The sequence below is a fragment of the Ceratocystis lukuohia genome (assembly GCF_044167205.1).
Source record: "Ceratocystis lukuohia strain C4212 chromosome Unknown Supercontig3_pilon, whole genome shotgun sequence".
Taxonomy (NCBI): domain Eukaryota; kingdom Fungi; phylum Ascomycota; class Sordariomycetes; order Microascales; family Ceratocystidaceae; genus Ceratocystis; species Ceratocystis lukuohia.
In genome coordinates this window covers 3715392-3740005 of record NW_027263522.1, presented here as the reverse complement: position 1 = coordinate 3740005, position 24614 = coordinate 3715392, and the positions used below count along the sequence as shown (strand labels likewise).

Here is a 24614-nt window from a genome sequence, read left to right as displayed (position 1 = left end):
TGAATAGATCTTATTGGTTTGAATCAGTTGGGTTATTCGAGATTTCCTTCTACGCTACATCCCAAGACTTCAATCCTTTTACATTATACTCATAGGGATTTAACAGTAGATATCAGGAGGACGTACTGAATGTCCTGTGAAGAAGAGGAAGAAGGAATAAGTGATTATTGAAGTTGTTCTATGTTTATCTAAGTCTAGTCCTAGGGACGGATCTCAGCCGGTTTATATATCCATCACTATCATGTTCTAGATCAAGCACTTGGGCCTTGGAAGAAGACCCTTGATGTCTGATCCTAACCCTAACGTTTGGACGAACTGGATCAGGGTCAGCAATCCTGGTAACCCTACTGACAGGATTTGTGGTAACCCTGACTCAGAATACCTGCACATTTGTAAATCACCTAACTGTGGTAGACGCCCATGAGGTCTAAGCTCTGCAGCCTGTGGGTGTTACGCCTGCGTCTATGATACGGCAGTTGTAACCCTGCGACTATTGACCACAGTAAACAAGCGCTATAATCACTCACGTTGATGCGTATAAATACGTGAGTCTCGTATGAATAGCTATCCTAAAATGTAGGTCGATTCTCTGATTCTAAAAGCTTGATGAAGAAGGAAGCAAACTCTGTGACAGACTTCCGAAGCTGGCGCTTCGTAAGTCTATCTCAGAGCGGGGTCAGGGTCCGATTGTCATGTGACCCTGAACCCTAAAACCTACATGCCCCCTTCCCCCTCCAGCCTGAACCCTCAGGCTCAAAAGCTATCATAAAACTACTAAACTTGTGTACACAAAGTAAACAGAACTGATAACCAAGAAAACAAAAAAAATCGAGCAAAAACCAAAAAGAATAACCACTAATAGAGATCCGTGATGAAGAAAAGAAAAAAACAAAACAAACCTCCAAACAAAATTGACCAATGAATTCTCCTTGCCAGATCCCCCGAAGTAAAGTCAACACGTGAACTCACTGAAGCGGCTCACATGAGGTCGTCCAAATGCTGGAAAGCGCGGGCGGCAGATGCACGATCCGCGCTAGTCGCTGACGGGCAGACCAAAGGGTGTGGCGTTTTTCTCAAGGGCCTCGCGCTCCTTCTGCAAGAGTCTGTTGCTCGCGTGCCAGAGAGAATTCACTGGGTCACCGTCGAGAGTGTACGCAGGGAAGAGGTTTTCCATGTGAGTCATGTTGTCCACCTTTCTTCCGGCAGGTGTCCTCAACTCGACCAGGTTGCTCTTCAACAGCTTCACTACCAAAAACGGGCCATCGTAGAACGGCTCATGCTTATGTTTCCGCTGTCTCTGTCGCAAAACCCAGTCACCAGGCTTGAAAGTCCGGTAAAACGCCTTCTTCGCTTGCGTGGCTGCTCGTGCCATGCGCTTGGCATGCTGCAATGATTGAAGCTTGCTACGGTCTCCGTTGAGCTTTTCCATTGCTGCGACACGTTCAAGAGCAGCCTCATTCTCCTCCTCGACAGACATCTCACGGACATATTGCACCCGGGAATCACTGGCGGCATGCTGAGTGCCGAAGGCCAGGTAAAATGGGGTGTATCCATGTTCCAATGGGCGCTGAGCGTAGATCGCAAGTGCATGTGAATACACCAAAAAGGAAGTGGCATTTGGGTTCTTGCGCAAGATCCCGTAGCCAATCTCCTTGATGGTTCGGTTGAACCGCTCAATCTTGCCATTTGTCCGTGGGTTGTACGGGGCCGTGGGCCGCAGAGCGGTCCTCCACGCTGTGAGCAAGTCTCGGAACTCCTTGCTCAGAAATGCCTTACCAGAGTCGGCGATGATCTCGGCAGGTCTTCCAAAAGTGTGGAAGATCAGCGACATCACCGCTGCTGCTGCGGAGGCATTCTCTGTTTCGGACGGGGCACCCATGACGGCCCAGCTTGTGCAATAGTCGATCGCAAAGCAGATGTGAGTCCCATCATGGAGTGGTCCGATGAAGTCAATTCCCCATCTTGCGAAGGGGTCTGCTGATGGTACATACGCCAACTCCTTGGCAATGTCCGGGGGCTTCTTGAACAGCTGACAGTGTTTGCAGCTCTGGCGAACCGTCTGGATGAGCAATTTCATCTCAGGGTGCCAAAAGTTGCCGGCCACATAGCGCTCCAATGCGCCGGCCGAGCAATGCCCGCGATCCTCGTGGTATCTGATCAAGCGAGCAGTGGCTTTGTCCTTGTTGAGGACTGGCACAATCGAACGGTCCGTGTGAATGTACAGACTGCCCTTGGACACCGAGAAGTTGCGGTGTAGCACAGCAGGGTCGACACCCTCAGGCGCCTGTGCGCGACCCGAGACAATGTCCATGACGACTTGCAGGTCTGAGTCAGTGAGGTTCTTCACCTCATGGCTGACCACCGGCATCTCGTCTGGCAGTGGCAGATGCGGCTGTTTGGGAACGGGAAGCACCCCAGTGTAGCTCGCGTTGCCTTGCCGGTTGGCATTGCCCGAGATCGGCAAAGGCTGCGGGACAATTAACGGGTCGGGTGGCGGCCGCATGGCAGGCTGTAGCATCGCCTGTGCAGGTTGTTGCGGCTGCTCACCTTTGCGGGTTTCCTCGGGGACTTGGGCCATGGGCTCGGGTGGCGGGTTCATAAGCGCAGGATCAAAAGGTCTGTTCATCTGCTCAGTGAACCGTCCCGTGAGCTCATCTGCCCCCTCCTCGTCTCTCGACAGGTCAATGACCACTGGCTCCTCATCCAGATTGATCGGGTTGTCTGCCGAATCACCCGCAGCATACACCGTGATGGTATACAGGTCCTCGCCGTCTGTATTCGGCGGGCGAGACAACCAGTCAGCCACCACATTGGACTTGCCAGGCTTCCAAACAATAACAGGGTCGAAGTGCTCAATGGTATCCAGGAATCGTCTCATGCGGTTGGTGGGCTCCTTTTGCGAGCGGAGCGACGACAGAGACTGGTGATCTGTTATCACCGTGATGGGCATTCCTTCAATCCACGAGCGCCACTTGTTCAGCGCCAGAGTCAACGCGAGAGCTTCCCGTTCTTGCGACGAGTATCTCTTCTGCGTGTTGTTGAATGGGTGACTCATGAAGGCGACTGGAACAAGATCCTTGAGCAACGACTGACCTTCTGCTGAAAGCGCATTCTTCGGCTGATACAGTGCACCACCGGCATGATCGCCAGAAGCGTCCACCTGCACCACCGCTGGCAAAGTCCACCGAAAAGGGTACAGAAACGTCACATCGATCAGTGCCTGTTTCAACTTTTCGAACGACTCGAGTGCTTCGGTGTCAAGATCCAACTTGGTGCCCTTCGGCGGCGAACCAGTCAGATATTTCACTAATCCCGCTGCTGCATCGGCAAAACGGGGCATGGCAGAACGATGGTAACCAATTGCAGACAAGAAGCCGCGGACCTGGGAAATGGTCCGGGGAACTGGGTACTCCGAGATGGCACGGACCTTCTCAGGGTCCGGACGGATGCTGTTGTGCGAGATGATACGACCCAACAGCTTGACCTCCTCGGCGAACCACACACACTTGTCAACATTGAGGACCAAATTGGCGTCTGCCAGCGTCTTGAGCACCGCTCGAGTCCTCTCCTCCAACTCTTCCCGAGTGTCTGCCATAATGCAAATGTCGTCAATGAGGCCGCACGTGTAAGCTTGGTGCTCGGACATGAGCTCGTCAATTATCCGTTGGAAAGTGGCGGGGGCGTTGGTCAATCCAAAGGGCATGACCATGAACTCGTAAAGTCCAAAAGGTGTCAAAAACGCCGTCTTTTCCATGTCCTCTTCTGACATTGCAATCTGGTAAAATCCCTCCTTCAGGTCGATCACACAGAAGATCTTGTGCTGGGCAGCCTTGTTCAGAGCATCGTCCATGTTTGGCAGCGGATGCGAGTCCTTGATGGTGACATTGTTGAGCGCGCGATAGTCGATGCAAATTCTGACATTCATACCTTCCGGCATTTTTGTCATCTTGTCGACATTCGCAAGTTGCTCTGCTGTCAGGACCGGCAGGGACTTGCCGCCTTTGGGGACTGCAATTGCTCTCGATGCCCATGGGGACTTACTCGAGCGGATGATCCCCTCCTCCAAAGCCCGGATGATGAACACCCTGATGGCCAACCGCTGCAAAGGGCTGTAGCGACTCGCCCTTGCCTTGATTGGTCGTGCTCGGCCTGTGAGAATCCGATGGGCCGTGTTTCTCACTCGTGCGACCTTGCAGCCGGTTGGGGTAAAAAGCTCGGGGAACCCCCTTCTGAACATGGCTACTTCTTCTGGTTCAACCACATTGACACTCGGCTCATCGTCGTCAGCTGTCGCCACACTGCGACCCAGCTTCTTGAGCTTCATCAGCGACAGCTCCTTCTCTCCTCTCTCCTTCATGAATGGACCCCCTAACTTCACCTCGTGGCTCTCACAGTACTGAATTTCCCATTTCCAGTGTAGGGACAATCCCAAGGTCACGTCGCCCGGCATCGCGCCGTCTGGGATCACAGCTGCTGTGAGGGTTCTTGGCAACGACTTGGATTTGTCTTTGAAAACTAGGGCCAGGTCAAAGGTCGCATCGTGCGTGACCATTGGGCCCTTGTGTTTGTCGAAGCCTTTGAACCGGTGGGGTTTCTCAACGGGGTGAAGTGTCGCTCCACTCCTCCTTGCACATGACTCCGATATCGTGCATGGCGTCGCACCGCTGTCTGGAAAAATGCGGACAGCGATTTGCCGTAGCGGTTTATCGGGGTCTTTATTCGGTGTGTGTATCCAGCCGCCAAAGAGAACATGGCCATTGCTGGTCTCTCTCCTCGGCCGCTCATTTTCACTTGCGACACACACACCGTCCTCCTCCTATTGACCTAACCATTCCAGGCCAGCACCGTCGTCATCCCTCTCGTCAAGGAACAAGAGATGCTCGCCCTGGTCTGGCAGGTCCTCAGCAAGTCTCTCTAAATCCTCCGCCACTTCGTCGTAGTCCTCGGTCTCGGTTCCCACACCGTCGTTGCAAACCACGGCCAAGAGCTCCTCGTCCGTCAGCAGATGGACCTTGCCGCGGTCATCACGGAACCTGAACATGCGGCCGTGAATTTCAACGCACTCGCCACGTCCCAGGGGCGCATCACGGCCGACACTCAGCTGCTTCTTCACTGCCGGGTGGGGCTTGTCCTGGTCCGTTCGCGGGCGGAACTTGAACCTGACGGTCTTGTCGCCGACGCGACTCGGCGAGCGAGAGCGGAAGTCTTGCTTCATGCTGCCAACAGCACGGCTGCTACCACCGCGGCTGGCACTGCGGGCTCTGCCGCCCTTGTGGCTTGAGCGCCAATCAGCGGCAGTGGACTGGCCTCTGCCCTTGCCATCGCGGATGACAAATTGGCGGGGCTCAGGGCATGTTGCAATGAAATGGCCAGTCTGCTTGCAGTTGAAGCACTTCCGAGAGTTCCTTTGCTCCTTCTGCACCGCCATCACCTCCACGGCGAAGGTGCACTCGTTCTCTTCATCCTCCTCAACATCCATCGCAGCAAGCATCACCTTCGCGTCATCCTGCTCAGTCTCCGTTGAATTACCAGCGAGACTATACAGTGAGGAATCCACGATCGATCGGCTGGCAGAAGCAGGCTTATCGTTTAGCGCCTGCGTTCTCATCAGCTTGTCCTGATGCACAATATTGGCGTGGTTGCTGGCAACCTCGGAAATGAGGCTGTCTATAGCCGACGGGAATGCGTTAGGCTCCATGAGATCTGCCACTTTCCACTTGCTCACATCCTTGAAAACATCGTTAGAAGCCGACGAGTGTAGGTTCTCAACCACCGCTGCCATCTCTAGCAGGGTGCTCGTCGGAGTTCTCGTGGCAAAGGTGCTCTCCTTCGCGCGCTTGGCGATGTACCAGAGATGCTCCACGTACGATCGTCCTCTGGGGATGCCCGAGCTGACGCCATGCCAAGCGTCAACCTTATTGTTGACGTACGGCTGCAGTCCGACTGCACACGTCAGCACGCCCCAAACCGCAAGGTGCCATGGCGTCTGCGTTTGGATCTGGCCGGCCAACCTGGCGAAGTCATTTACCAAGAAGTGCGCTAGGTAGTACGCCCAGTACTCCGTAGGAATGGAGTTGAGGATGCAGGTTTTCTGGTGCTTCATCAGCTTCCATGTCAAATCGGGGTCGCTGATGGAAGAAAGCGTCTCAAAACCCGACATCTTGGCGGCCGTTGAACGCGTGCGGTCAAAGGAGGTGTCTGGCGGGACCTCATTATGCCTCGACAGCGCAGGGAAGAACATGCGAACGGTCATCTCCCTGGGGTAGATCTTGTCGCCAATTGTGAACGGGCGGAACTTCCAGCGGGCCGCCGCGGCGACTGCATGGTGAAAATACTCTCCAGGATGACCTCCCATCCGTCTCAGATCAGGAATGAAAGTGCCCCCCATCTCATCCTCGTCTTTGATGTGGAAGGCGTCTGGCTGGCCGTCGCTGCCATCTCCGCCATCATCGGGGTCTCCTCCGGGGCCACCGCCCCCACCGGGACCACCGCCACCACCACCACCGGGCCTTCTACTGCCGCCGGGGTTTCTCCTGGGGTACCCACCACCACTAGGGTTGCCACCGGGATTGCCATTGGGGTCACCACTACCACCCCCAGGGCCATCATCACCACCGGGGTTGTCACCACCACCGGGGTTGCCGCCACCGCCAGGGCCTCCGTTGCCACTGGGGTCACCGTCATGTCCACCGCCGTTGTCGGGCGTGGACCCACCTGGTTGATTCGTCTCGGAGGGCGAGACAACTGTAGGGACCGTCTGGGTCGCCGACGCAGATTTCACCGGAGGCTCGACTCTCGAAGCAGTCTGAGCCGTCAGCACAGCGAGCATGGCCGCGAGGTGCTCGGACATTACGGCCTGTCCTGCTGCCGCTGCGTCCTGCGCTTTAGTAAAAGCAGCCATGCTGACCCTGTGAGCTTCTGCGGCCTCCTTCTGGGCCTCGAGCAGTTGCTCCAAACGGGTGCTAGTTTCTTTGTTGGACTGCTTCATTGTGCTGGTGCTCAATCTCAGCACTTTCTCCGTGGAAGCCGATATAGCATTTTGAATGGCTGAAGTGCTGGCGTCAGAGGTCTCCTTCATGGCCAAGCGAGTGGCCCTGTTGCTCTCCTCCACCGCCTTCGTGTTCGCTGACATAGCGGACCGGATGTTGGTTGTCAACAACTCAGTGAGCTTCTGGAGGTCTCCGCGTGTGATCGAGTTCGACCCCTCTCCCATATCTCCCCGCGCGACGTCGGTGTTGGCATCGATGAACGTGGTCGCATTGCCAGCGTCTTCTTCGTCGTTACCGTCGTCGTCATCAATCGCCTCTTCAGATGAAATGTCTCGGGGGGCCGACGATCTAGGTTGGGTAGCGCCGCCCTTGGCGGACGCTGCCGCGTTGGCCTGACGCCGGGTCTGCACCCCGCTACTCATTTTGAATGAGGGATTAATTTAGAGAATAGGAAAGTCAGTGTAGTTGTATGACAGCACGAATCACCCGAGTAAGTCGTGCAAACGAAGTAAAAGGATCTGTAACTAAGGAGTCGTAAACAAATCAAAGAAAGAATAATAAAATTTTTTGTGTTCTTATCGTGATTTTTCGGGTAAAAAAGAAAAAAATGAAGTGATCAAGTATTGTCTGATATGAAGTTAATCAATCAGGACAAAAAATCGATTTTTTTGTGGGTGTTACGCCTGCGTCTATGATACGGCAGTTGTAACCCTGCGACTATTGACCACAGTAAACAAGCGCTATAATCACTCACGTTGATGCGTATAAATACGTGAGTCTCGTATGAATAGCTATCCTAAAATGTAGGTCGATTCTCTGATTCTAAAAGCTTGATGAAGAAGGAAGCAAACTCTGTGACAGACTTCCGAAGCTGGCGCTTCGTAAGTCTATCTCAGAGCGGGGTCAGGGTCCGATTGTCATGTGACCCTGAACCCTAAAACCTACAAGCCCCAAGAAACGTTTCCAGGTCATTTCGCGCACGCTAGTTAGGCGGCATCTTATAATGTAACCAAGATGCCGAGATCTTGAATGAAATGAAACGCTCTCTATCAATTGTCAAGGCTAATAAACAAAGACATAGCTGACCTAGCTAGCATAATAGCAAAGACATGAGCTTGAACTTAGATTTTCCCCGACGTCTACGGGGATCACCAAGATCAAACGGCGCCAGATTTGCTACCAGACCCAATAGTAAGTAGTATGTGTCCTCTAGTCAAAAGAGCTTAATTACAGCCTGCCAACGTAAGGTTCCCTGGTCGCGAGTTACCTCCCAGTAAAAGTCAAGATTCATGTCAATAATACCCTCCCTCACGTAGTAATTATACAGTACTGAACACAACTGGCCTGCTGCATGGAAAGTGAATGACAATGATTTACAAAATCGAGATCATTACATAGCCAAACTAATGTAATGTATATCTAAGTATGTAGCTGGCATACGAGCATGACATGTCAAGACGCCCGGTGAACTCTTTTGTCTTGAACCTGCAACTTTCCATCAGACTACCCAGCTCCTAGCCATAAGATATGCCATGAAAACTGAGGCTAGATAAACCACTATTTTCTCTAGGCTCTTCCGATCCAACTCATCTTTGACAACGAGGACTTGCTTTGAGATTGCGCGGTGTTGGGGAAAAGGGGGAACCAGCTGCTTGGTAAGCACAGTGCATCCCCTGCTTTTGTCAGCAGTTGGCTTCTGACTTGGTTAGACTTCTGCTAGGGCTTATGGTGTGCCTTGATCACAGCTATTATATGGTTTGTGCCTGGCTTTTATAGGAATGAATGTGAGAGACTTGCACAACCCAGTAGTGAGGTTAAGGCCTATCAAACCTAAGCCAGAGTTACCAGGATTGCTGACCCTGATCCAGGTCGCCCAAACGTTAGGGCTAGTATCAGGCATAAAGGGTCCTCTTCCAAGACCCATGTGCTCGATCTAGAACATGGTAGTGATGGACATATAAACCGGCTGAGATCCGCTCTTCAGACAAGATTTAGATGGATAGAGAACAACTTCAATAATCAGATATTCCTTCTCCCTTTCTTTACAGGACATTCAGTACGTCAGTGATGGAATGGATGTGAATCTATAGGTAGTGGCCGAATTATCAAGAAGTGGTGGCCAGGGAAGGCCAGTGCTACTAGGTATTCAGCATTGCGGTGGTGTCTGTGGCAAGCCTGGTCATAATGCAAGAACATGTCAACTAGTGGTTCAGACATCTGGGAAAGAGAATAGCGAGTATCTTGGGTTTATTAAATATCTTGTGTTGTTATTGGAATTTCTATCTCGAGTGTATAAAAAGAGGGCGATGCATGCTTGACTGCGGCGCATCCTTGTGATGCACATTATTCTCTGTCTTTCTGTGCCCATGGCAATGATAAAAGAAGGCCACCAGGGGCAAGGATGCTCATTCCAATCATGCCTTAGTGTTTACAGAATACTCTGGGAACATGGACATATCTTCCTCTGACAGTGACACATCTTCCATTTACGAGTAATAAGCAATGGCGAGCACTAAGGCTGTAAGCGCCGATGATGCCTCGTGGATTGAGATGGTGGTCATTGGTGCTAGGTGCCTCTTCAGCATCTGCAGTACTGTCAACAGTAGCAATGCTAGCAGCATTTTCACCACTCTGAACACTTCCAAGAGAGGCTGCCATTGCATTGATAGCAAAGACAAAGAGTAGGGTTATAAGCCAGTGTTGCATAGTTGTTGATTGGTAGTTTTTGTGTTATTGTTTATAAAGAGAGAATAAACGTTGAAGTTGAAGAATAGTAGTACTAAGGGGAGAATATGACAAAGAACCAGAGTGAAAACAAAGTTTCAGGAAAACTCTATTGGCAAAGACAATAAATGAGAAGGGAAGAACTGAGGTAGGTCTGATGAATAAGTGCAAAGAAAAAGTATTCATTGTGAAGAAACGAGGTGCCTTTATAGATGTATATAGTAGTACTCTTCAGCCAACCGAACCAATTCCAACTACACCACTATCTCTACCTCAAGAAAGCTCAAGCCATGTTGATGACAGAAATAAGACAACAGTGTATTGAATTTTAACTAACTACAGCATGAACCAAATGCAATTCTATAGCAGCTATATTAATTATAGTGCCAGAACTGACAATAGAACGAATACTTGCGGATATAGGCCTAGTCCGCCTGAACCGGAGTTAGACGTATGGAATCCAATGGGCTATTACACAGTCATTCGGACGCTTCGTTTTCTGTTGCAGCTTACATGATGGCTTGGAGTTGATGTTCAAGGCGCATCGCAGGTATAAACCTATTAAATCCAATAAGCTATTGCTCAGTCATTCCAAACTTCTTTTTCTATAATTACACTTTATATGATAACTTAGAGGTGATGTTCTAGGTCTATCACAACTATATCCATCGCACTGCTAGCGCTAGGGTAGTTGCTGTGTTTCGCACATGCTGCACTCCTTCAAAGCCAATACCCATGCTGTCTCCCATAAGGGTTGAAACCCTACCATGACGCCATGTGAATGTCGGTATATACAGGAATCAAAGCATGGGAAGCAGGATAGCTGAAACCTGAATAGATTAAGCGATCTGAGATCTATTCTACAAACATTTGTCTCCGGCTCGGTTGTCAATGGGCTATGCAAGCAGGTGCAGAGATAATCAAAGATTTCATATCAAGGGAGAAAGGGGACAAGCTATGCACGTTGGAGTATTAAGGTTGCGTAATGTGGCTATTTTGTAGGGCATTGCGCTTGTATTTTGTCGAACTTGTTTGGCTCCCACTTCTAGGCTTGGCCTTGACACTTTGACCTATGCCAGCCCTATGTCTCCCCTCCCACCGACATGCAATACACAGATGGGCTAATCATTCATCCTTTTCTTCTCAACAAACACCGAGTAGAGTTAATTACATGAAGCAGGTGCTATGGTGCAATTGGCTGATATATTGCCACTGGGGTCTCCAAGGCACTGGCCAGCACTCAGCAATAAAGTATTGGAACATCCCCTCATAGTAGAGGCTTCTCCAGGCAGTTCCAGCTGCACACTACATAGGTAGTAGGTGTTTCTATTCAATCTTAGCATGATGGTCATAGCAATGACTAGACATGATGACATCTATCATGAAGAAAAGCAAGAAAAAGTATATAAAACTCACAAGGCACTCTCCGCTGATCTGTGCTCATCTACAGCCACTTGCATACATTGAAGAGGCGTAGTATTTTAGGCAGAGCCAACGGAATTTAGGCTAGCCGCATGTAAATCCGAAAGCATACTGCGGGGATCGGGGAAAACAGTGATAGATGGTGCACATGCATGCACGTACGTTGCTGTCAGATTCGTTGCACGCTAATAAGATGCCGGAGGCTTTTTGAAAGCTATGGCTACGCTTTTTGTCCCAAGCGTGTAATACGACCACAATCATAAACTGCTAGTTCTAAGCCAAACGCCGATGAAAGGTATAACGTGCGAAGATACTCTATCATGATGAAGGTATTCGTTAGTGCCAGGGACACTCCAGTCAATCATTCTTTCCCGTTTCTATTTCCTCACTACATTGTGTATTTATAGAATGATAGAAGGAACATGACGTGCCTTGACAGCATGCTTGCCTGGCATATGACAATGGGCTTGAAGATCTTCACGTCCAACACAACATTTTTCTAGGCGCCTTTCGTTTGAGAGCCACTGCAAGTTCTTGGCTTATAGAAATTGCAACATGGCTCACATGTGACGTCAATGATAAGCGAATGCACCAAAAATCATCGAACCTCTCCTCTTCGCATCTAATCGACTATTTGTTCACCAAAAACATGGCAAGACGAAAATAATGAGGCTAATATTGTTCTCGCTCTTCGGACCCTTCACTCACGGAGACTATCTGATCTAGAAGAGCAGGCCATTGTCAAGTCCATTCTTAACCTAGATTCTTGAGGGTTTCCTCCACAACTACGTGGGGTTGAAGAAATGGCCAACCGACTGCTCGCCGACCGCGACGCGTCACCCGTCGGCAAGCACTGGGCTTCCATCTTTGTCACTGGAGACAAGCTCATGGCCCTGCAATGTCAAAGGTGCTAACATTCGCCCAGGCCAGATCTAGGATCCTTTTGCTTATGTAGCTTAACTCCGGCCATGTAGGATAAGCACTAGGGGGAACTAGGCCCTTGTTGACTACTTGAACGTAGTAAGCTTGGCGTGTGTTTGCAAAATGTAAGCAAAGAAAGCTAAAGACCATCTAGTTTAGGACTAGTGAGTGATGGGCAAGGGGAAAAACCATCCCATGAGAAGAATTGCAACATCTCCAGATTGGAAGTATCCGAATGTCTGATTGATGGAAAAGCCGATGCCTTTCTTACTACACAGTGTGCAGCTTGTGGTGATGCGTAGTCTCAGCCACACTATGGCACACCCACATCACATAGTTTATGCTGGTTAAATTGGTCCTTGAATTTTATATATTGAAAATGTTGGATGAAATGTTGGATGAACTACATGGAGGATGGGTATTGTGGGGAATTTGGCTTCGGTCGGGTTAACCCTGGGTAAACCCGAGCCTGAATACTTTAGCTTAGTTGTCTATGATGGAAGAACTTAACACCTTAGAGAAAGAATAAAAAACAAGCTTCACCATAACGATCAATCTGTATACCAGCACAGTTCCACGCGCGGTTGTACAGGATCACGAGTGACTTCCCAAGTGATAAAATCTGAATTCAGTAGATTGTTCCGACAGAAAAGTTCGTTTACCCCTCTCTCCATTTATCCTCGTCCCCTTTCCACAGATAAGAACCTCGTCTTATCTATTTACCCGAACCTTCTCCGGTGCACTCGTGGGAGTTTTCCCCGCAATGTTCAATCCTAGAAACTTCTGTCGATAGACTAAATAGAATATTCGTCATGCAAAATCACCACAACACAGCTGGAACTGCCTGTGTAGAATATATCTTATTGTTTGAATCAGTTGATTTATTAAAGGTTTCAAACAATAAGATCTATTCTACAGGTTATGAGCCTGCGTTTCCCAAGAACAGACGCCAGAAATATCCATCTTACCAATGCAGGCGATGCAAACTAGATCTGCCTAACGAGTCATTTCACAAAAACAAGTCTCGAGACAGACCCAGATTTCGGCGCTGTCTGCAGTACCATCGTCATCATCATCAGATTGCTCCAGCCGTTCAGAAATCAGCAATATGGACAAGCAAATTGACACCACCCCAGGCGATTCCTCGGAAATATCGCAGCCTCGCGAGCAGCTGAACAAACTAAAGCTAAAATTTGAGAAGACTCTAGCCACCCAGGCTAACAATCAAGACCCAGACAAGTCGTGAAAGGGCAAGAAAAGTAACCAAGCAGACACTTGGTGAATTCCAGTGGTCCTTCTCCGTCCCTTCACACGCAATCCTCAGGACATCAATAAGGCTCTACAAAAGAAGAAGGACCCAACCCCCGATGAGATCAAATCAGCACTGCCAAAGCAATATGCAGACCTCTGGGAAGCTTTCGCACACGTAGGAGAGACATTGCCGCCACACAAACCAGGACTGGACGCAAATCTATGTGAGCAACGCACCTCGAGACTCCAGCAAAAGACCAACTCACGATGCAAATGGCAACCCCTATGCTACAGACAGCAAGGAAAGCGAGCGAAGTGGGTGTCAAAAGAGGGGTTCGCTGCCCGACGAACTGCAAGGGTTTGTCTACGGTGTGGGAGACCAGGGTCACATGACAATCTGACCTGACCCCACTATCGGAAGTCTCACAGATTTTTTCCTTCTTCACCAAGCATTAAGAATCAGAAGAATCGACATACATTTTAGGATTGCCATACATACGAGTCTACCGAATATATATGTATCAACTTGTCGCGTGGCGGCAGCAACGGACATGAGTGGCGCAGAGGTCTCTGCTAATAGGCTATGAGCCCGCGCTCCGCGACAATAACCTGACAACGATATATTCTTTGTCCATCTTTAGAATCACCCCAGAGAGCTATGAGACGATCGACAAGACTGAATTCCGATCAAGAAGTCATGGCACCACCCCAAGACCCCTCTTCTGCCCAGGAGCAGAATTCCAGTGCGCCCAAGCAGGCGCAACCCTTCGGCAGCATGGTGGACAGCACCATGATGGCGAACTTCATGAACGTCATGGCGATGTTCCAGAAGTCCGCCATGAAGGCCGAGAGCGAACCAGAGACGGAAGTGAAACCAGTTCAAACCCCCAAAGAGCTGACCGTAGTAGGACCAGAATCGATGTTATCCTCTGACGAAACATGGCATACCTGGTATGCCGACTTAGTTTCCTCTCTCGAGGACATTGACCTCACCCCCAGCGACGTGGACGATCCCCCGCCAGCTACCCGCCGACGAATTATCCGCGACGTACGTAGTACAATTTCCCAACGACTTCGACAGCATGTGATGGGCTACAAATCATTCACCCCTCTAATAGACCAGCTCCGGTCTCTAACGATTGGTGACACCGAGAGACCGGAGGCAGAGGTGGAGATAGAATTGTGCGCCCTTGAGTTCAGAACCGGCGAGACTCTGGCCGAATTCCTGGACCGATACCAACTCCTCCTTGCCAGAGCATGTGCAATTGGCCTCGATCTGAACGACAGAATGAAGATGAGCTTCATGATAGCGGCGATCGAAAAACATTACGGCGCTCTCAGTCTTCAAATGCGGTCGATGCACAAGTTCTCCAACGCATTCGGTCTACTTCGCACGGAGGCGAAGTCACAACGTTACAAGCGTCCCCCTATTCCCCTGCCCTCGACTAAGGCAGCCGGAACGTCTTCTGGCAAACGAGGGCCAGGATGCTGGAACTGTGGCGTGACTGGACACCACTCAAACAAGTGTCCCGAAAAGCGCGACGATGCCAAAGTGAAGAACAAGACCAACAAGTTCAAAGGACGGAAGCAATCTGGACCATCGAGCAGCAACGTGCAGAACTTGGTGGCAAAGAAGAGAGGAAATGTTGCGATATATGTACCAGGTGTAATGATCTACGGATCATGTATGGTTCAGGCCCTGCCCTAAAACCCTCCAGCAGCAAATGACAGCCAGCCTATTGCAGATTACCCAAGCTTTCGTCACCCCAACACCTCCAGCTCCCCCAGTGGCACCCAGTGCCCCAGCAGCCCCCTCGGCCCCTGCAAGCCTTTCAGCCCCAGAAATCCCGGAGGCACAACCTACCAGACGTCCCAAGCCCCGCATCCCAGACATCCACCTCTTCTCAGGAAAGGGGTCGGAATACCAAGTATGGTCCCAGACAGCAGAGGCCAAACTGGAGCAAGATGATGACGCTATCGGAAACGACAGCAACCAATTTACCTACCTGTGGATGCGGATGTTAGGCCTGGATGACTGTCGCCATCCAGTGCCTGAAGGGGAGATAATCGCCAAGAAAGAGATGAGAGCAACTGGTACCTACATAGATGTAACTCTAAATAAAAATATCTTTACCACTGCTTTCGTTGACTCCGGATGCCTCTACCTTGCCACTATTTCCCCGCGCACTGCCCTCAGGTGTAAAGCCACCACTCTATCCTATCCATTGTACCCCGTCCAGTCGAGCAAGTCGTCGGCGACCCAAACCCCCTAATAATAACCCAGATTGCTGTGATTAATTTGGGCCTTGGGGGGTCATGATGAAAACCTCTATGCATGTTAGGGCTGCGCCTGTATGTGTTAGGGAGTTCACCTACAAAGAGCCCCTCTCCCACCAGTACAGTCTAGCTAGTTATTCCCTTTCCTCCTCAATCCATGTTCTTTGAATCACCGAACCGGCTACAATGAAGATCTTGTACCCAACCCGTGACAATGCATACATTGTCCCTGACCAGTGGGAATGGGAGAGAGAGATAGCAAGGCTGGCAGGGCGACCTGAACCTGAAGCACCAAGCATCGCACACTTTCGAGTCATTGGTTCTAGAGCAGTGGTGACACTGTCAGATCAGGATGTAGCCAAGATGAAGATTCCCAAGATCACACCGAAAGGCGTTGAAGGAATTCTACTAGGCTACGAAGGCACGCACATGTATGTTCCAATGAGATGGGTGTTCAAAGTCAAGCTCGATGGAAAGTATAAAGCAAGGCTCGTCGCAAGGGGGGACAGGCAGAAGGAGGGCATCGACTATAACAAGGAGTTTGCGTCAACAGCCCACACGGACAGCTGGAGAATCTTGATGTCATGTGCCGTGGCCACTGGCAGAGTGGTCAGACAAGCGGACATAACGGCCGCATACCTGCATGGCATCATACGGGAGGATGTCTACGTCAGACCACCGACGGAACTCCAGACATACTTCGAGCAGTTTCCTGAAGCTGGGAAGAAGGTTGTATTTGCGCCAGGGCTAGTCATCAAGCTTAGGCGGACACTTTATGGCCTGAGGCAAAGCGGACACGAGTGGCAACAAGTTCTGAAATCCAACCTGAAAGACATGGGTTTCCATCAGATACCATGTGACCCAGCCACATACCGTGACGACGTGCGAGACATGACAGTATGCAGCCATGTCGATGACCTCTTATACGATGGACCAGACGAGAGAACAGTTAAGGAGTTCAAACGCGACCTATGCAAAAGGTTCCACACCAACCTTAGCGAAGTCCCAAAATGGCACCTCGGGGTCAACCTCGCCTTCAATCCCAACAGCATCTCTTTGGACCAGATCACGCTATTTGAGGACATTCTAGAGGAAGCAGGCATGCAGAATTGCAAACCATCGCAGACTCCAGCCGAACTGCCAGCGCCCTGTCCATGGCAGGAAAAGGAGGATGACACGGAGGACCACGAGCTGGAAAAACAACTGGCAGACAGATACCGAAGACTGGTGGGACGGATGATGTACGCGAGTACCATGACTCGTCCTGATATAGCATACGCCCTCGGAAGACTCGTGGCGGCATTCAAGGCACCGAAGCAATCTGACAACAAAGCCCTTACAAAGCTTCTGCAATACCTGTCCACGAACAAGAGTTTCAAGATCGTCTACACGGCTCCAACAAAGCAACCCAGGCACAAGCCCATACGCTGCTATATGTACACAGATGCGACATGGGTCGATGGCCCTGATGGAAGGTCCACGAGTGGGATAATCATCTTCATAGCAGGAGGCCCTGTGATGTGGATGTGCAAAAGACAAAAAGTGGTTGCCAGAAGCTCCCTAGAATCTGAACTGATCTCTATGTCAGAAGGAATAGCCGCCGCAACCTATGCAAAGAACTTCGCAAGCGCTATTGGTCACACACTGGAAATCGAAGTATACGCGGACAACAAAGGAGGGATCTCGACTGCGAACAAGCCCGACGCAACCTCTAAAGCCACCAGGCATATTACGGCCAGCGACATGTACATCCGTGACAAAGTCGCTGACGGAACTGCTAAGCTCGGGTACGTGAGCACGAAACAGCAAATCGCCGATGCCCTCACAAAGCCATTATCAGGACCACTGGTGGAGAAATACAACAAGGTGATGTTCGGAGGACTAGATCCACACACACACCTTGTCACCGGTCCGTGGCAGCCTGAGAAAGATACACACCTGATGGTGCGAGGGGTGGGTGTTGCGTGGCGGCAGCAACGGACATGAGTGGCGCAGAGGTCACTGCTAATACAACGTGAGTGATTATAGCGTTCTGTTTACTGTGGTCAATAGCTGCAGGGTTACAACTGCCGTATCATAGACGCAGGCGTAACACCCACAAGGGGGTGGTGCATTGACAATTGGTGTCCATGGATGACAGCCAGCAATGGTTGATAGAAAATTCTGTTGGATGAAAGCAGGGAATACAAATAGGACACAAGGCACTTAGTTTTAGATTTCTTATTTCTTCTTTAGATTTCTTCAAATTAAAACGTCTTACGGTATTTTCTCTGGGCACTCAGCGTTAAGCACCGGCAACAGGGCATAACCGGGTTATAGAGTAGGTGCACATAGAGACGTATCATATAAAAGCTATAAAATGCCTACAAGGGCTGCGTTTATTGGCTAGTGTGGATCACTCCATCTTTGGTTTCCGCCATTTGAGCGAGTCTCTCTATGTAGAATAGATCTTAAATGTTGAATCAGTTGATTTATTAAAGGGATAACTTCTATACTACGTCCTTGGACTTCACCCCTTATATATTCATGAGGATTTCATGATAGGGTGTCAACCCTATCATGGATCTTCAGCCACAAGAGGTATGAATAAGTGGGGCATGTATGGGACGCCACTTAACCTAGATAGTGCGCCACGCAACACTCTATGAAGCTTCTTATCTCAAGATTGCCCAGGTCAAGAACGGGTGTGCCATCTACACGGACGAGTACAGCAATGCATGCTCTCGCATTTATGATAGTTCATCTGTCATATAGACGTTTACCTAGTCTTCGTTTGCTCAGGCATAGTACTATCATGTTGTGCCAAGCACTCGATGCTTGTTTGAGACTATTCGGGGCTTTGTTGAGCTCCCAGACAACTTCCAGCTTCTTCAAATGTGGCAGTGGGCTCACGCGTACCAGCTTCTCATTCGTTTCTAACATTTGCTTTGCGACATTCTAGACCACGTCAACACACTATTCATTGCAAAAGGGGCACTGGCCGTTGTTTGCTTTGAAGCTGGTGCATATGGCTCGTAGGATTTGATGCCTTGCTCTTGCCCAAGTCCCTGTGCCATGAGTCTGTCCTTGAACCTCTCTGGATATCCATCGACGTTTGAACTGTTTCTGCAGTGTCCCCATGCTTGGTTGTTGGGTCTCCCTTGGGCTTCTTCTGTGCATTTTCTTTTTTTGCTTGCATGTTGCCATGCTTTGTTCTTCTGGTATGACGTCTTACTTCCGAAGAATTATAGCGACTTGGCGGCAAACAAATGCATTGTCGTTGGAGGCGTTCCAGCATGTGTATCTTCAGCTACGTTTTCACCAATCATCAATAGAACTCCATCTATGTTTATGCATGATATCTAGGGCTATGTTGAAGGATAGCTCAAATGACCTTCGTCTGCCTTTGATACTCGCTCTATTCGAAGTGTACGCCGAGTGCATGGCAGCAAAGGGCGAGAAACTAGTGGGCATTGACCAGCCCATTAGAATCGTGCAAATCGAGACGGAGTGCCCATGTCTTTCTTCCCTATTCTGTGTTTGTTTGGCCCGTCTGCAACTGAACGCATCGTCGATTATGATGAAGCAGTATTGCGTCTTGTTGATGCCAACTAGGTGGTTGTCTAACATCTCCTAGCAGCCCCTGGCTATGTAACGTGTCGGAATGGCCATTTGTCTTGGTGATCTTCCCTTTCACTATCGGCTTTGCAGCCATCAACCAAGACTGCTGGTGTATCTTCTAAGCTTGCTTTCACCTGGGTTACACCACTGTTGTCTATCCAAAAGTTGAGGATGCTATTGCTTGCGGAATTCATCTCATCCGTGTTGGCGGCAGAAGTCTTGCTACGCTCCCAGGTCTCCTTGAATCGGCCAAGTTTCTTCCTTGCAGCCAAGATTCTAGAAGAAGAAACATCCTAGCTCTCTAATTTTCTTTGTTTCACGCCCCAACCTTAACTGCCTGCCTTCTGTTTAATCGGTAACAACAAAGTGCCACCATCGATCAATCGACCTTTTCTGCAGCGCTGTTCCACATCCCATTTGCCTATCCTATCTGTCTTCCCAAGATGCCGACAATCTGAGATGACAGCCGCGCAATCCAAAGCGTCGCGATGATTCTAAGTGGGAAGCTGGTTGATTCCACGTCTCTGATGTAGAATCCACACTCGGGTATCTCAACCAACTTGAATCTTCTGTTGTGCAAGCTTTTTAACAGCTTTTATCTCCTTCTGGCCGCTTGGCCTGTGCCATTGTGTGACCCATCATGTTTAAACGTCAACAGCCCAGAGAGCTGGTAGGCTTTCTCTCGATTGGTAGCTGTTTCCATACGTGAATAGCAAATCTCGACTGTTTGACCCGGTTAAGTCTCTTTAATTGAGGAAAATTAAGGAGTGTGGCATACCTTGAATTTCATGGCGATTAAGCCTCGCTTGTATCCTCCGCCTGGCGTCCATGATGCCCTAGCCTGTTTTGCCATGACCTCTTCAGTCATCTCTTCGATTTCAGCGGGCGAATTTTCCATTGTGTCAGGTGAGCAAAGAAGTAGAGGTTGGGAGGTAGGGAAGGAAAAGAAAGAAAACAAAGAAAATAAAGAAAATAAAATCAAAATTATATGAATAAATATAAAACAAATGGAGATAAAGTGCACAACGTGTGAATAGAAAATTTCCGCAGTTTTAACGATAATTATTTTTAGTCCCACCTTCACTATTTATCAGCTAAATCATTGACTTGCATCTCACTCGCGGATTGCATTAGGTTTCGTCTAAACCAGCTGCTTATAGGGGTGCTTGTGCCATGGAAGCACCGAGCTCATAGCCTGTGGCAGGTGAATTTAGTTTCATCAAGTCTAAGGGTTGGAATCGGTAATCTGAGCCAACGCTTACCAGATCGCTGTGCTGCCCCTGACTGAGTTCGACGAAGCGCTCTCGCTGACCATTGCGCAAGATGATTCAGATGGCCGCGCAGCGAATGTAAGCTGAGGGCTGCTTCCACGACATTTGTTCGGTCCAGGCGCTCAGGTGAGGGCTATTTAAATAGGTCGAGATCCGCATTTCGATCAATAATTTAGATAGATGATATGCAACCAAGAAATCACAGATCACTCTTTTGTTCTTCTCCTCACTTGTGCCATAATTTACCCAGTGTTATTCCGGTTAAAGACAGGTTGGTCTGCGCAGGCGACGCCTACATGCGCCCCTCCCTGGTTTTGCGCGGAGGAAACTTTCGGGCACGTGATCATAGACCCGTAGCAGAGCAGTTATCTTTTGTGGGGAAGGGAGCCGAGCTGTCAACAGAGAAGCTGGCCAAGAGGCAGCCAGGGCACAACCTAACACCTAGACTTGCTCAACCAAGGCAATCGCAACATGCGATGTATATATACTCAGATGCCTCACGCAAAAGAGACGGAGACACCGGACGCCGTGGCAGGCTGGGCTCTACTTCTGGCCAAGGGAAACAGCTCGTGTGGCAGGCAAAGGGAAGTCGTGGATGCAGAAGCTATTGCTACCCCAATGACAGTTGGAGCCGCTACTGAAATCGCCTCCCCGAATATCAGACATTTCGGCAAAGCACCGGGCCACTCAACCCCGCATGACATCGGCTAGACGGAGGTATTACACATCGGCGCGGTCGCCCGAGTCCTGTCAGTCCGCCCCGGACATGGCCGCGTCGAGGGATGTCAGGCGCGGATAAACTTGGCCCAAAGTGGAGGGTATGCCGCATTGGGGACGACATGGCAATGGGTGCGTTACCTCGGGAGCAGGAGTACCGAGCAGCAATTTTTTGCGCTGCTTGCTTTTGTTTTGCGTCGGCTCTACGTCTTGTTCGCTGTTTTTTTGTTCTTTTGTACTACAAATATGATTGAGCAGAAAAGGGCCCCTTGAACTTGAATATATTTAACGTCTACAGAAAAGGGCCACCACAAGTTAGCTTCGGGGTAACTATGCTTCGCTCGTCAAAGCCTTAAATGAGCCTTGCAGGGCTAGCTTGTCTAGTGGCTAATCCTACGTTGTTTAATCTCTGGTTCCCGTATACGTTAAGCGTCAATGCGTCGTGGAGATTCCAGCTTCGCCCGGGATAACATCGGGTAAACACATGATCTAAGAGATGCAAAGGGATTCAGGACTTGGTCCTTAATTAATCAATCAATCAGTAGAATGAAAATACAAGAAATTGACAACGCAAAGCCCCCGGACAAGATGCAAGTCTCAAAACATGGCCCCCAACAAAGATTAGAGATTCCCTGTTTGCCTCTCCCTGTACATTTTCCAGTAGCAAAGTGATCCGTTCAGGCTTGATACCCTCTTACAATCACCAATTTAACTGTGAAACCTATCCTCTGTATCTTAGGGTTAATAACACAAGAAGCGAAAAAAAAAGGGGATCTGCAATAACCCCCCCTGGCCCAATAATACTCGTAAATTTTCTCAGAAGAAGCCTCCTAATCTAGCGAGCCGCTCGGAGTTTTCACTACTCTACCATGACACTACGGTTTGTACCGAAGAATAACTCAAGAGGCTGAAGCGGAGAATAGCAAGTAACGACCCTAAAACCGGCATAATGATCGCGTCTCACGACGGATGGGAATGTCCCCTTCCTTCCCATTGCTCAATAGCATATCATATGCGTGCTACCCTGCCTGCGTCTTCCCACCAGTACCACAACATGCAGGTCAAAGCCGCTATATGTTTCCCTTTACTCGCCTATATAATGCTGAGCCTTTCCAACACTGAGAGCATGGCACGATTTGTTTCTGTTTGACTACGTTTTGTTTGTCGCAAATGGAGTCTATCTCACTTAGAGCCTTTGCTCGACTTTGGTGTCACAAGGCGAGCTTCTAGGGTCCATCGTCCGTACCGTGGAAAGGACAGAGCTTGCATAATAGGAGAGAGGGAGAGATAACACGAACTCCAACAGCCAATCCAGCGAAACAGAGTGCATCTTGTGGGGGTCGAAAGGTTTCCCGTGTCCATAAGCTCTGTCCGCATTGTGTTCAGGCTGTCCGTCTTTCATGCACACATACCTTTAGCGTGACATATATCAAGGATTGTGCATAGGGATGTTTGTTTCCTACCAGCAAGACCGGGGATATGGTTATAGGTTATAGCAGTTAAGCGTCGGTTTATAGTGGATATCGAATCAGGGGCAAGCTAGGCACTAGCTAATAAACATCTCTTTTGGCATATCAGTACTGGACTGGGAATGTGGCTTCCCCTGAGGTCAAGCGCTACCCTTGTTCTAGCTTTCGCCCTAGCTGCCTGGGCGCAAAAATATGCGCAGTCGCTAGTGTAGTTGATTCTGTGTGAGGAAAAGAGAGAAAAAAAAAGCCCATGCAACATCTCAGTCACAAGTGCCTGTGTCCACCTGGCACATCACTTTCCGGATTGTAAGGTGTTCCGCTGGCTATAGGGCAAGCATCACGTAGAGCTAGCCTGATCAATACATGATGGCAGCAAGGTATTGCCAAGTGGGTGGCTGGCCCCTGACTCTCTCCTCTTCTCCCCTCCTGGTATAGACTTACTAGGACTGTTATTGAATTTGCCATGATGGTGCGGTTTCGTTCTCTTTGCCCAAAGTAGGCTTAGGCTAATACTAATAGTATTAGACTTGGCGGCCTGATATCGATACCTATTAAAGCGGCTAGCTTAACAGGCGGGGGAGTCAGAGCAACCGGGACAAGGCAAAGGCTGGCTAACTAACTCCGTACCGCTCAGTTTCTCTATAAAGTCGATGCAGTCCTGACAGCAGGAGGATTATCGAAAGACTCCATCTCTCACCACCACTCTCTTACCACTAATCTCAACGCCTGCCTACCTTCCATTCTCTCTGCTTTCCATTGCACCTGTTTGTCTTGCGACATCTTTTATTATACCTTAACTTATTCTAATTTTCTGCGCTCAACATACTACCATGTGGTCCTCGACGTTCTTCCAATTGGTCTCTATGACTGCCATCTTCTCTGCCCAAGTGATGGCGGGTGATAGACAAGTCACTCCTACCAGCGATCTTGGTTTCGAATACTCTGTATCTGAACAAGGCCTGTCACAATTCAAGACCTCCGGGGGCTTTTTCAGCCAGGTCTCCTGCTCCAAAGAGGACAAATCGATTGAAATTGTGCAAATCAACAATCCGGTAGAGACCTTGGATTCCTACGAAGCCGTCCTGAGCATGTGGGAGAATCAAAGCGAACTCACTGTTGGTGACCTCAGACATGTCAAGTACGACAAAGTCATCACCGATGCTGATATCCAGATACTTGACAGAGCCTTCGCAACGTTTGACTACGGCTATGATGCCAGCACAACCAAAGAAGTTTCTACGATAAACGTCTCTAGAGACTCGTCCATTTACGCCGGAATCTGGGCTTCTCTGCGCGCAACATCATTTGGACAGGATGCCATTAAAATGTGCACTCAGTTTCAACTGTTGGACAACTTCTACATCACGTCGTTCGACTTTGGTAAAACTGGCGTCAATGACCGCTGGATCACAGTTAACTTTGAAGTCAGCTACGATTAATGTGCTGGCGATAGCTTTGAGGGCTGTGTGTTGGATGACTGCACTCTGTCATCCTGGGTGGGTGGTATCTATGAGCTAGTCTGCAGAGCAGAAGGAAGGACAACAATACAACGGAGAAGAATCACGAATTATGGATACGAACGGGGAAGGAATAGGAGCATCTCCTCCAGGAATCGGTAGACTAGGGGCACGGACAGGAAGAATATGCCCAAAGAGTGTTTTTAGATTGCAGATAGCAATAAGGGAGGGGATTGACAAAATATTAATTCGACTATTGAACCTGAATCTTGTGTCGAGATGTGCCATGCCAGAGGGTTTTATTGAAGATAGATGTTGATTCGAGGGGCGGGTGGAACAAGTTCCCAAGTCAGATGGCAATACACAAGTTTGCATATCCTAGGAACGGAACTAGAACGATACACATGGGCCGAATAGGTAGACGCCACCATAGTGCCCAGACGTACTTTACAGCTTCTAGCAGGTTTTGTTTTCACATGATATCTTGTAGCAATGCGGGTAGTATTAAGCTTATGA

General features: G+C 49.4%; 4 protein-coding genes across 4 annotated transcripts; 3 read left to right on the top strand and 1 right to left on the bottom strand.

Annotated features, from left to right (window-relative positions):
* Positions 1–1033: 1033 nt before the first annotated feature.
* On the bottom strand, positions 1034–7411 carry HOO65_030943 (uncharacterized protein; the record flags this gene model as incomplete). Its single annotated transcript, XM_071001756.1, has 2 exons — positions 1034–4713; positions 4825–7411. The coding sequence occupies 2 exons, from the start codon at positions 7409–7411 to the stop codon at positions 1034–1036; spliced, it is 6267 nt and encodes a 2088-aa protein (XP_070860622.1).
* Positions 7412–14004: 6593 nt separating this feature from the next.
* HOO65_030942 (Retrotransposable element Tf2 155 kDa protein type 1) lies at positions 14005–15580 on the top strand (the record flags this gene model as incomplete). The annotated part of the gene is made up of 2 exons (XM_071002133.1): positions 14005–14992; positions 15063–15580. 2 exons carry the CDS (start codon positions 14005–14007, stop codon positions 15578–15580), a joined length of 1506 nt encoding a protein of 501 aa, XP_070860621.1.
* A 190-nt stretch (positions 15581–15770) lies between these two features.
* Positions 15771–17570, top strand: HOO65_030941 (Retrovirus-related Pol polyprotein from transposon TNT 1-94; the record flags this gene model as incomplete). The annotated part of the gene is made up of 1 exon (XM_071000533.1): positions 15771–17570. The coding sequence occupies one exon, from the start codon at positions 15771–15773 to the stop codon at positions 17568–17570; it is 1800 nt and encodes a 599-aa protein (XP_070860620.1).
* Positions 17571–23471: 5901 nt separating this feature from the next.
* On the top strand, positions 23472–24080 carry HOO65_030940 (uncharacterized protein; the record flags this gene model as incomplete). Its single annotated transcript, XM_071000532.1, has 1 exon — positions 23472–24080. One exon carries the CDS (start codon positions 23472–23474, stop codon positions 24078–24080), a length of 609 nt encoding a protein of 202 aa, XP_070860619.1.
* Positions 24081–24614: the final 534 nt, after the last annotated feature.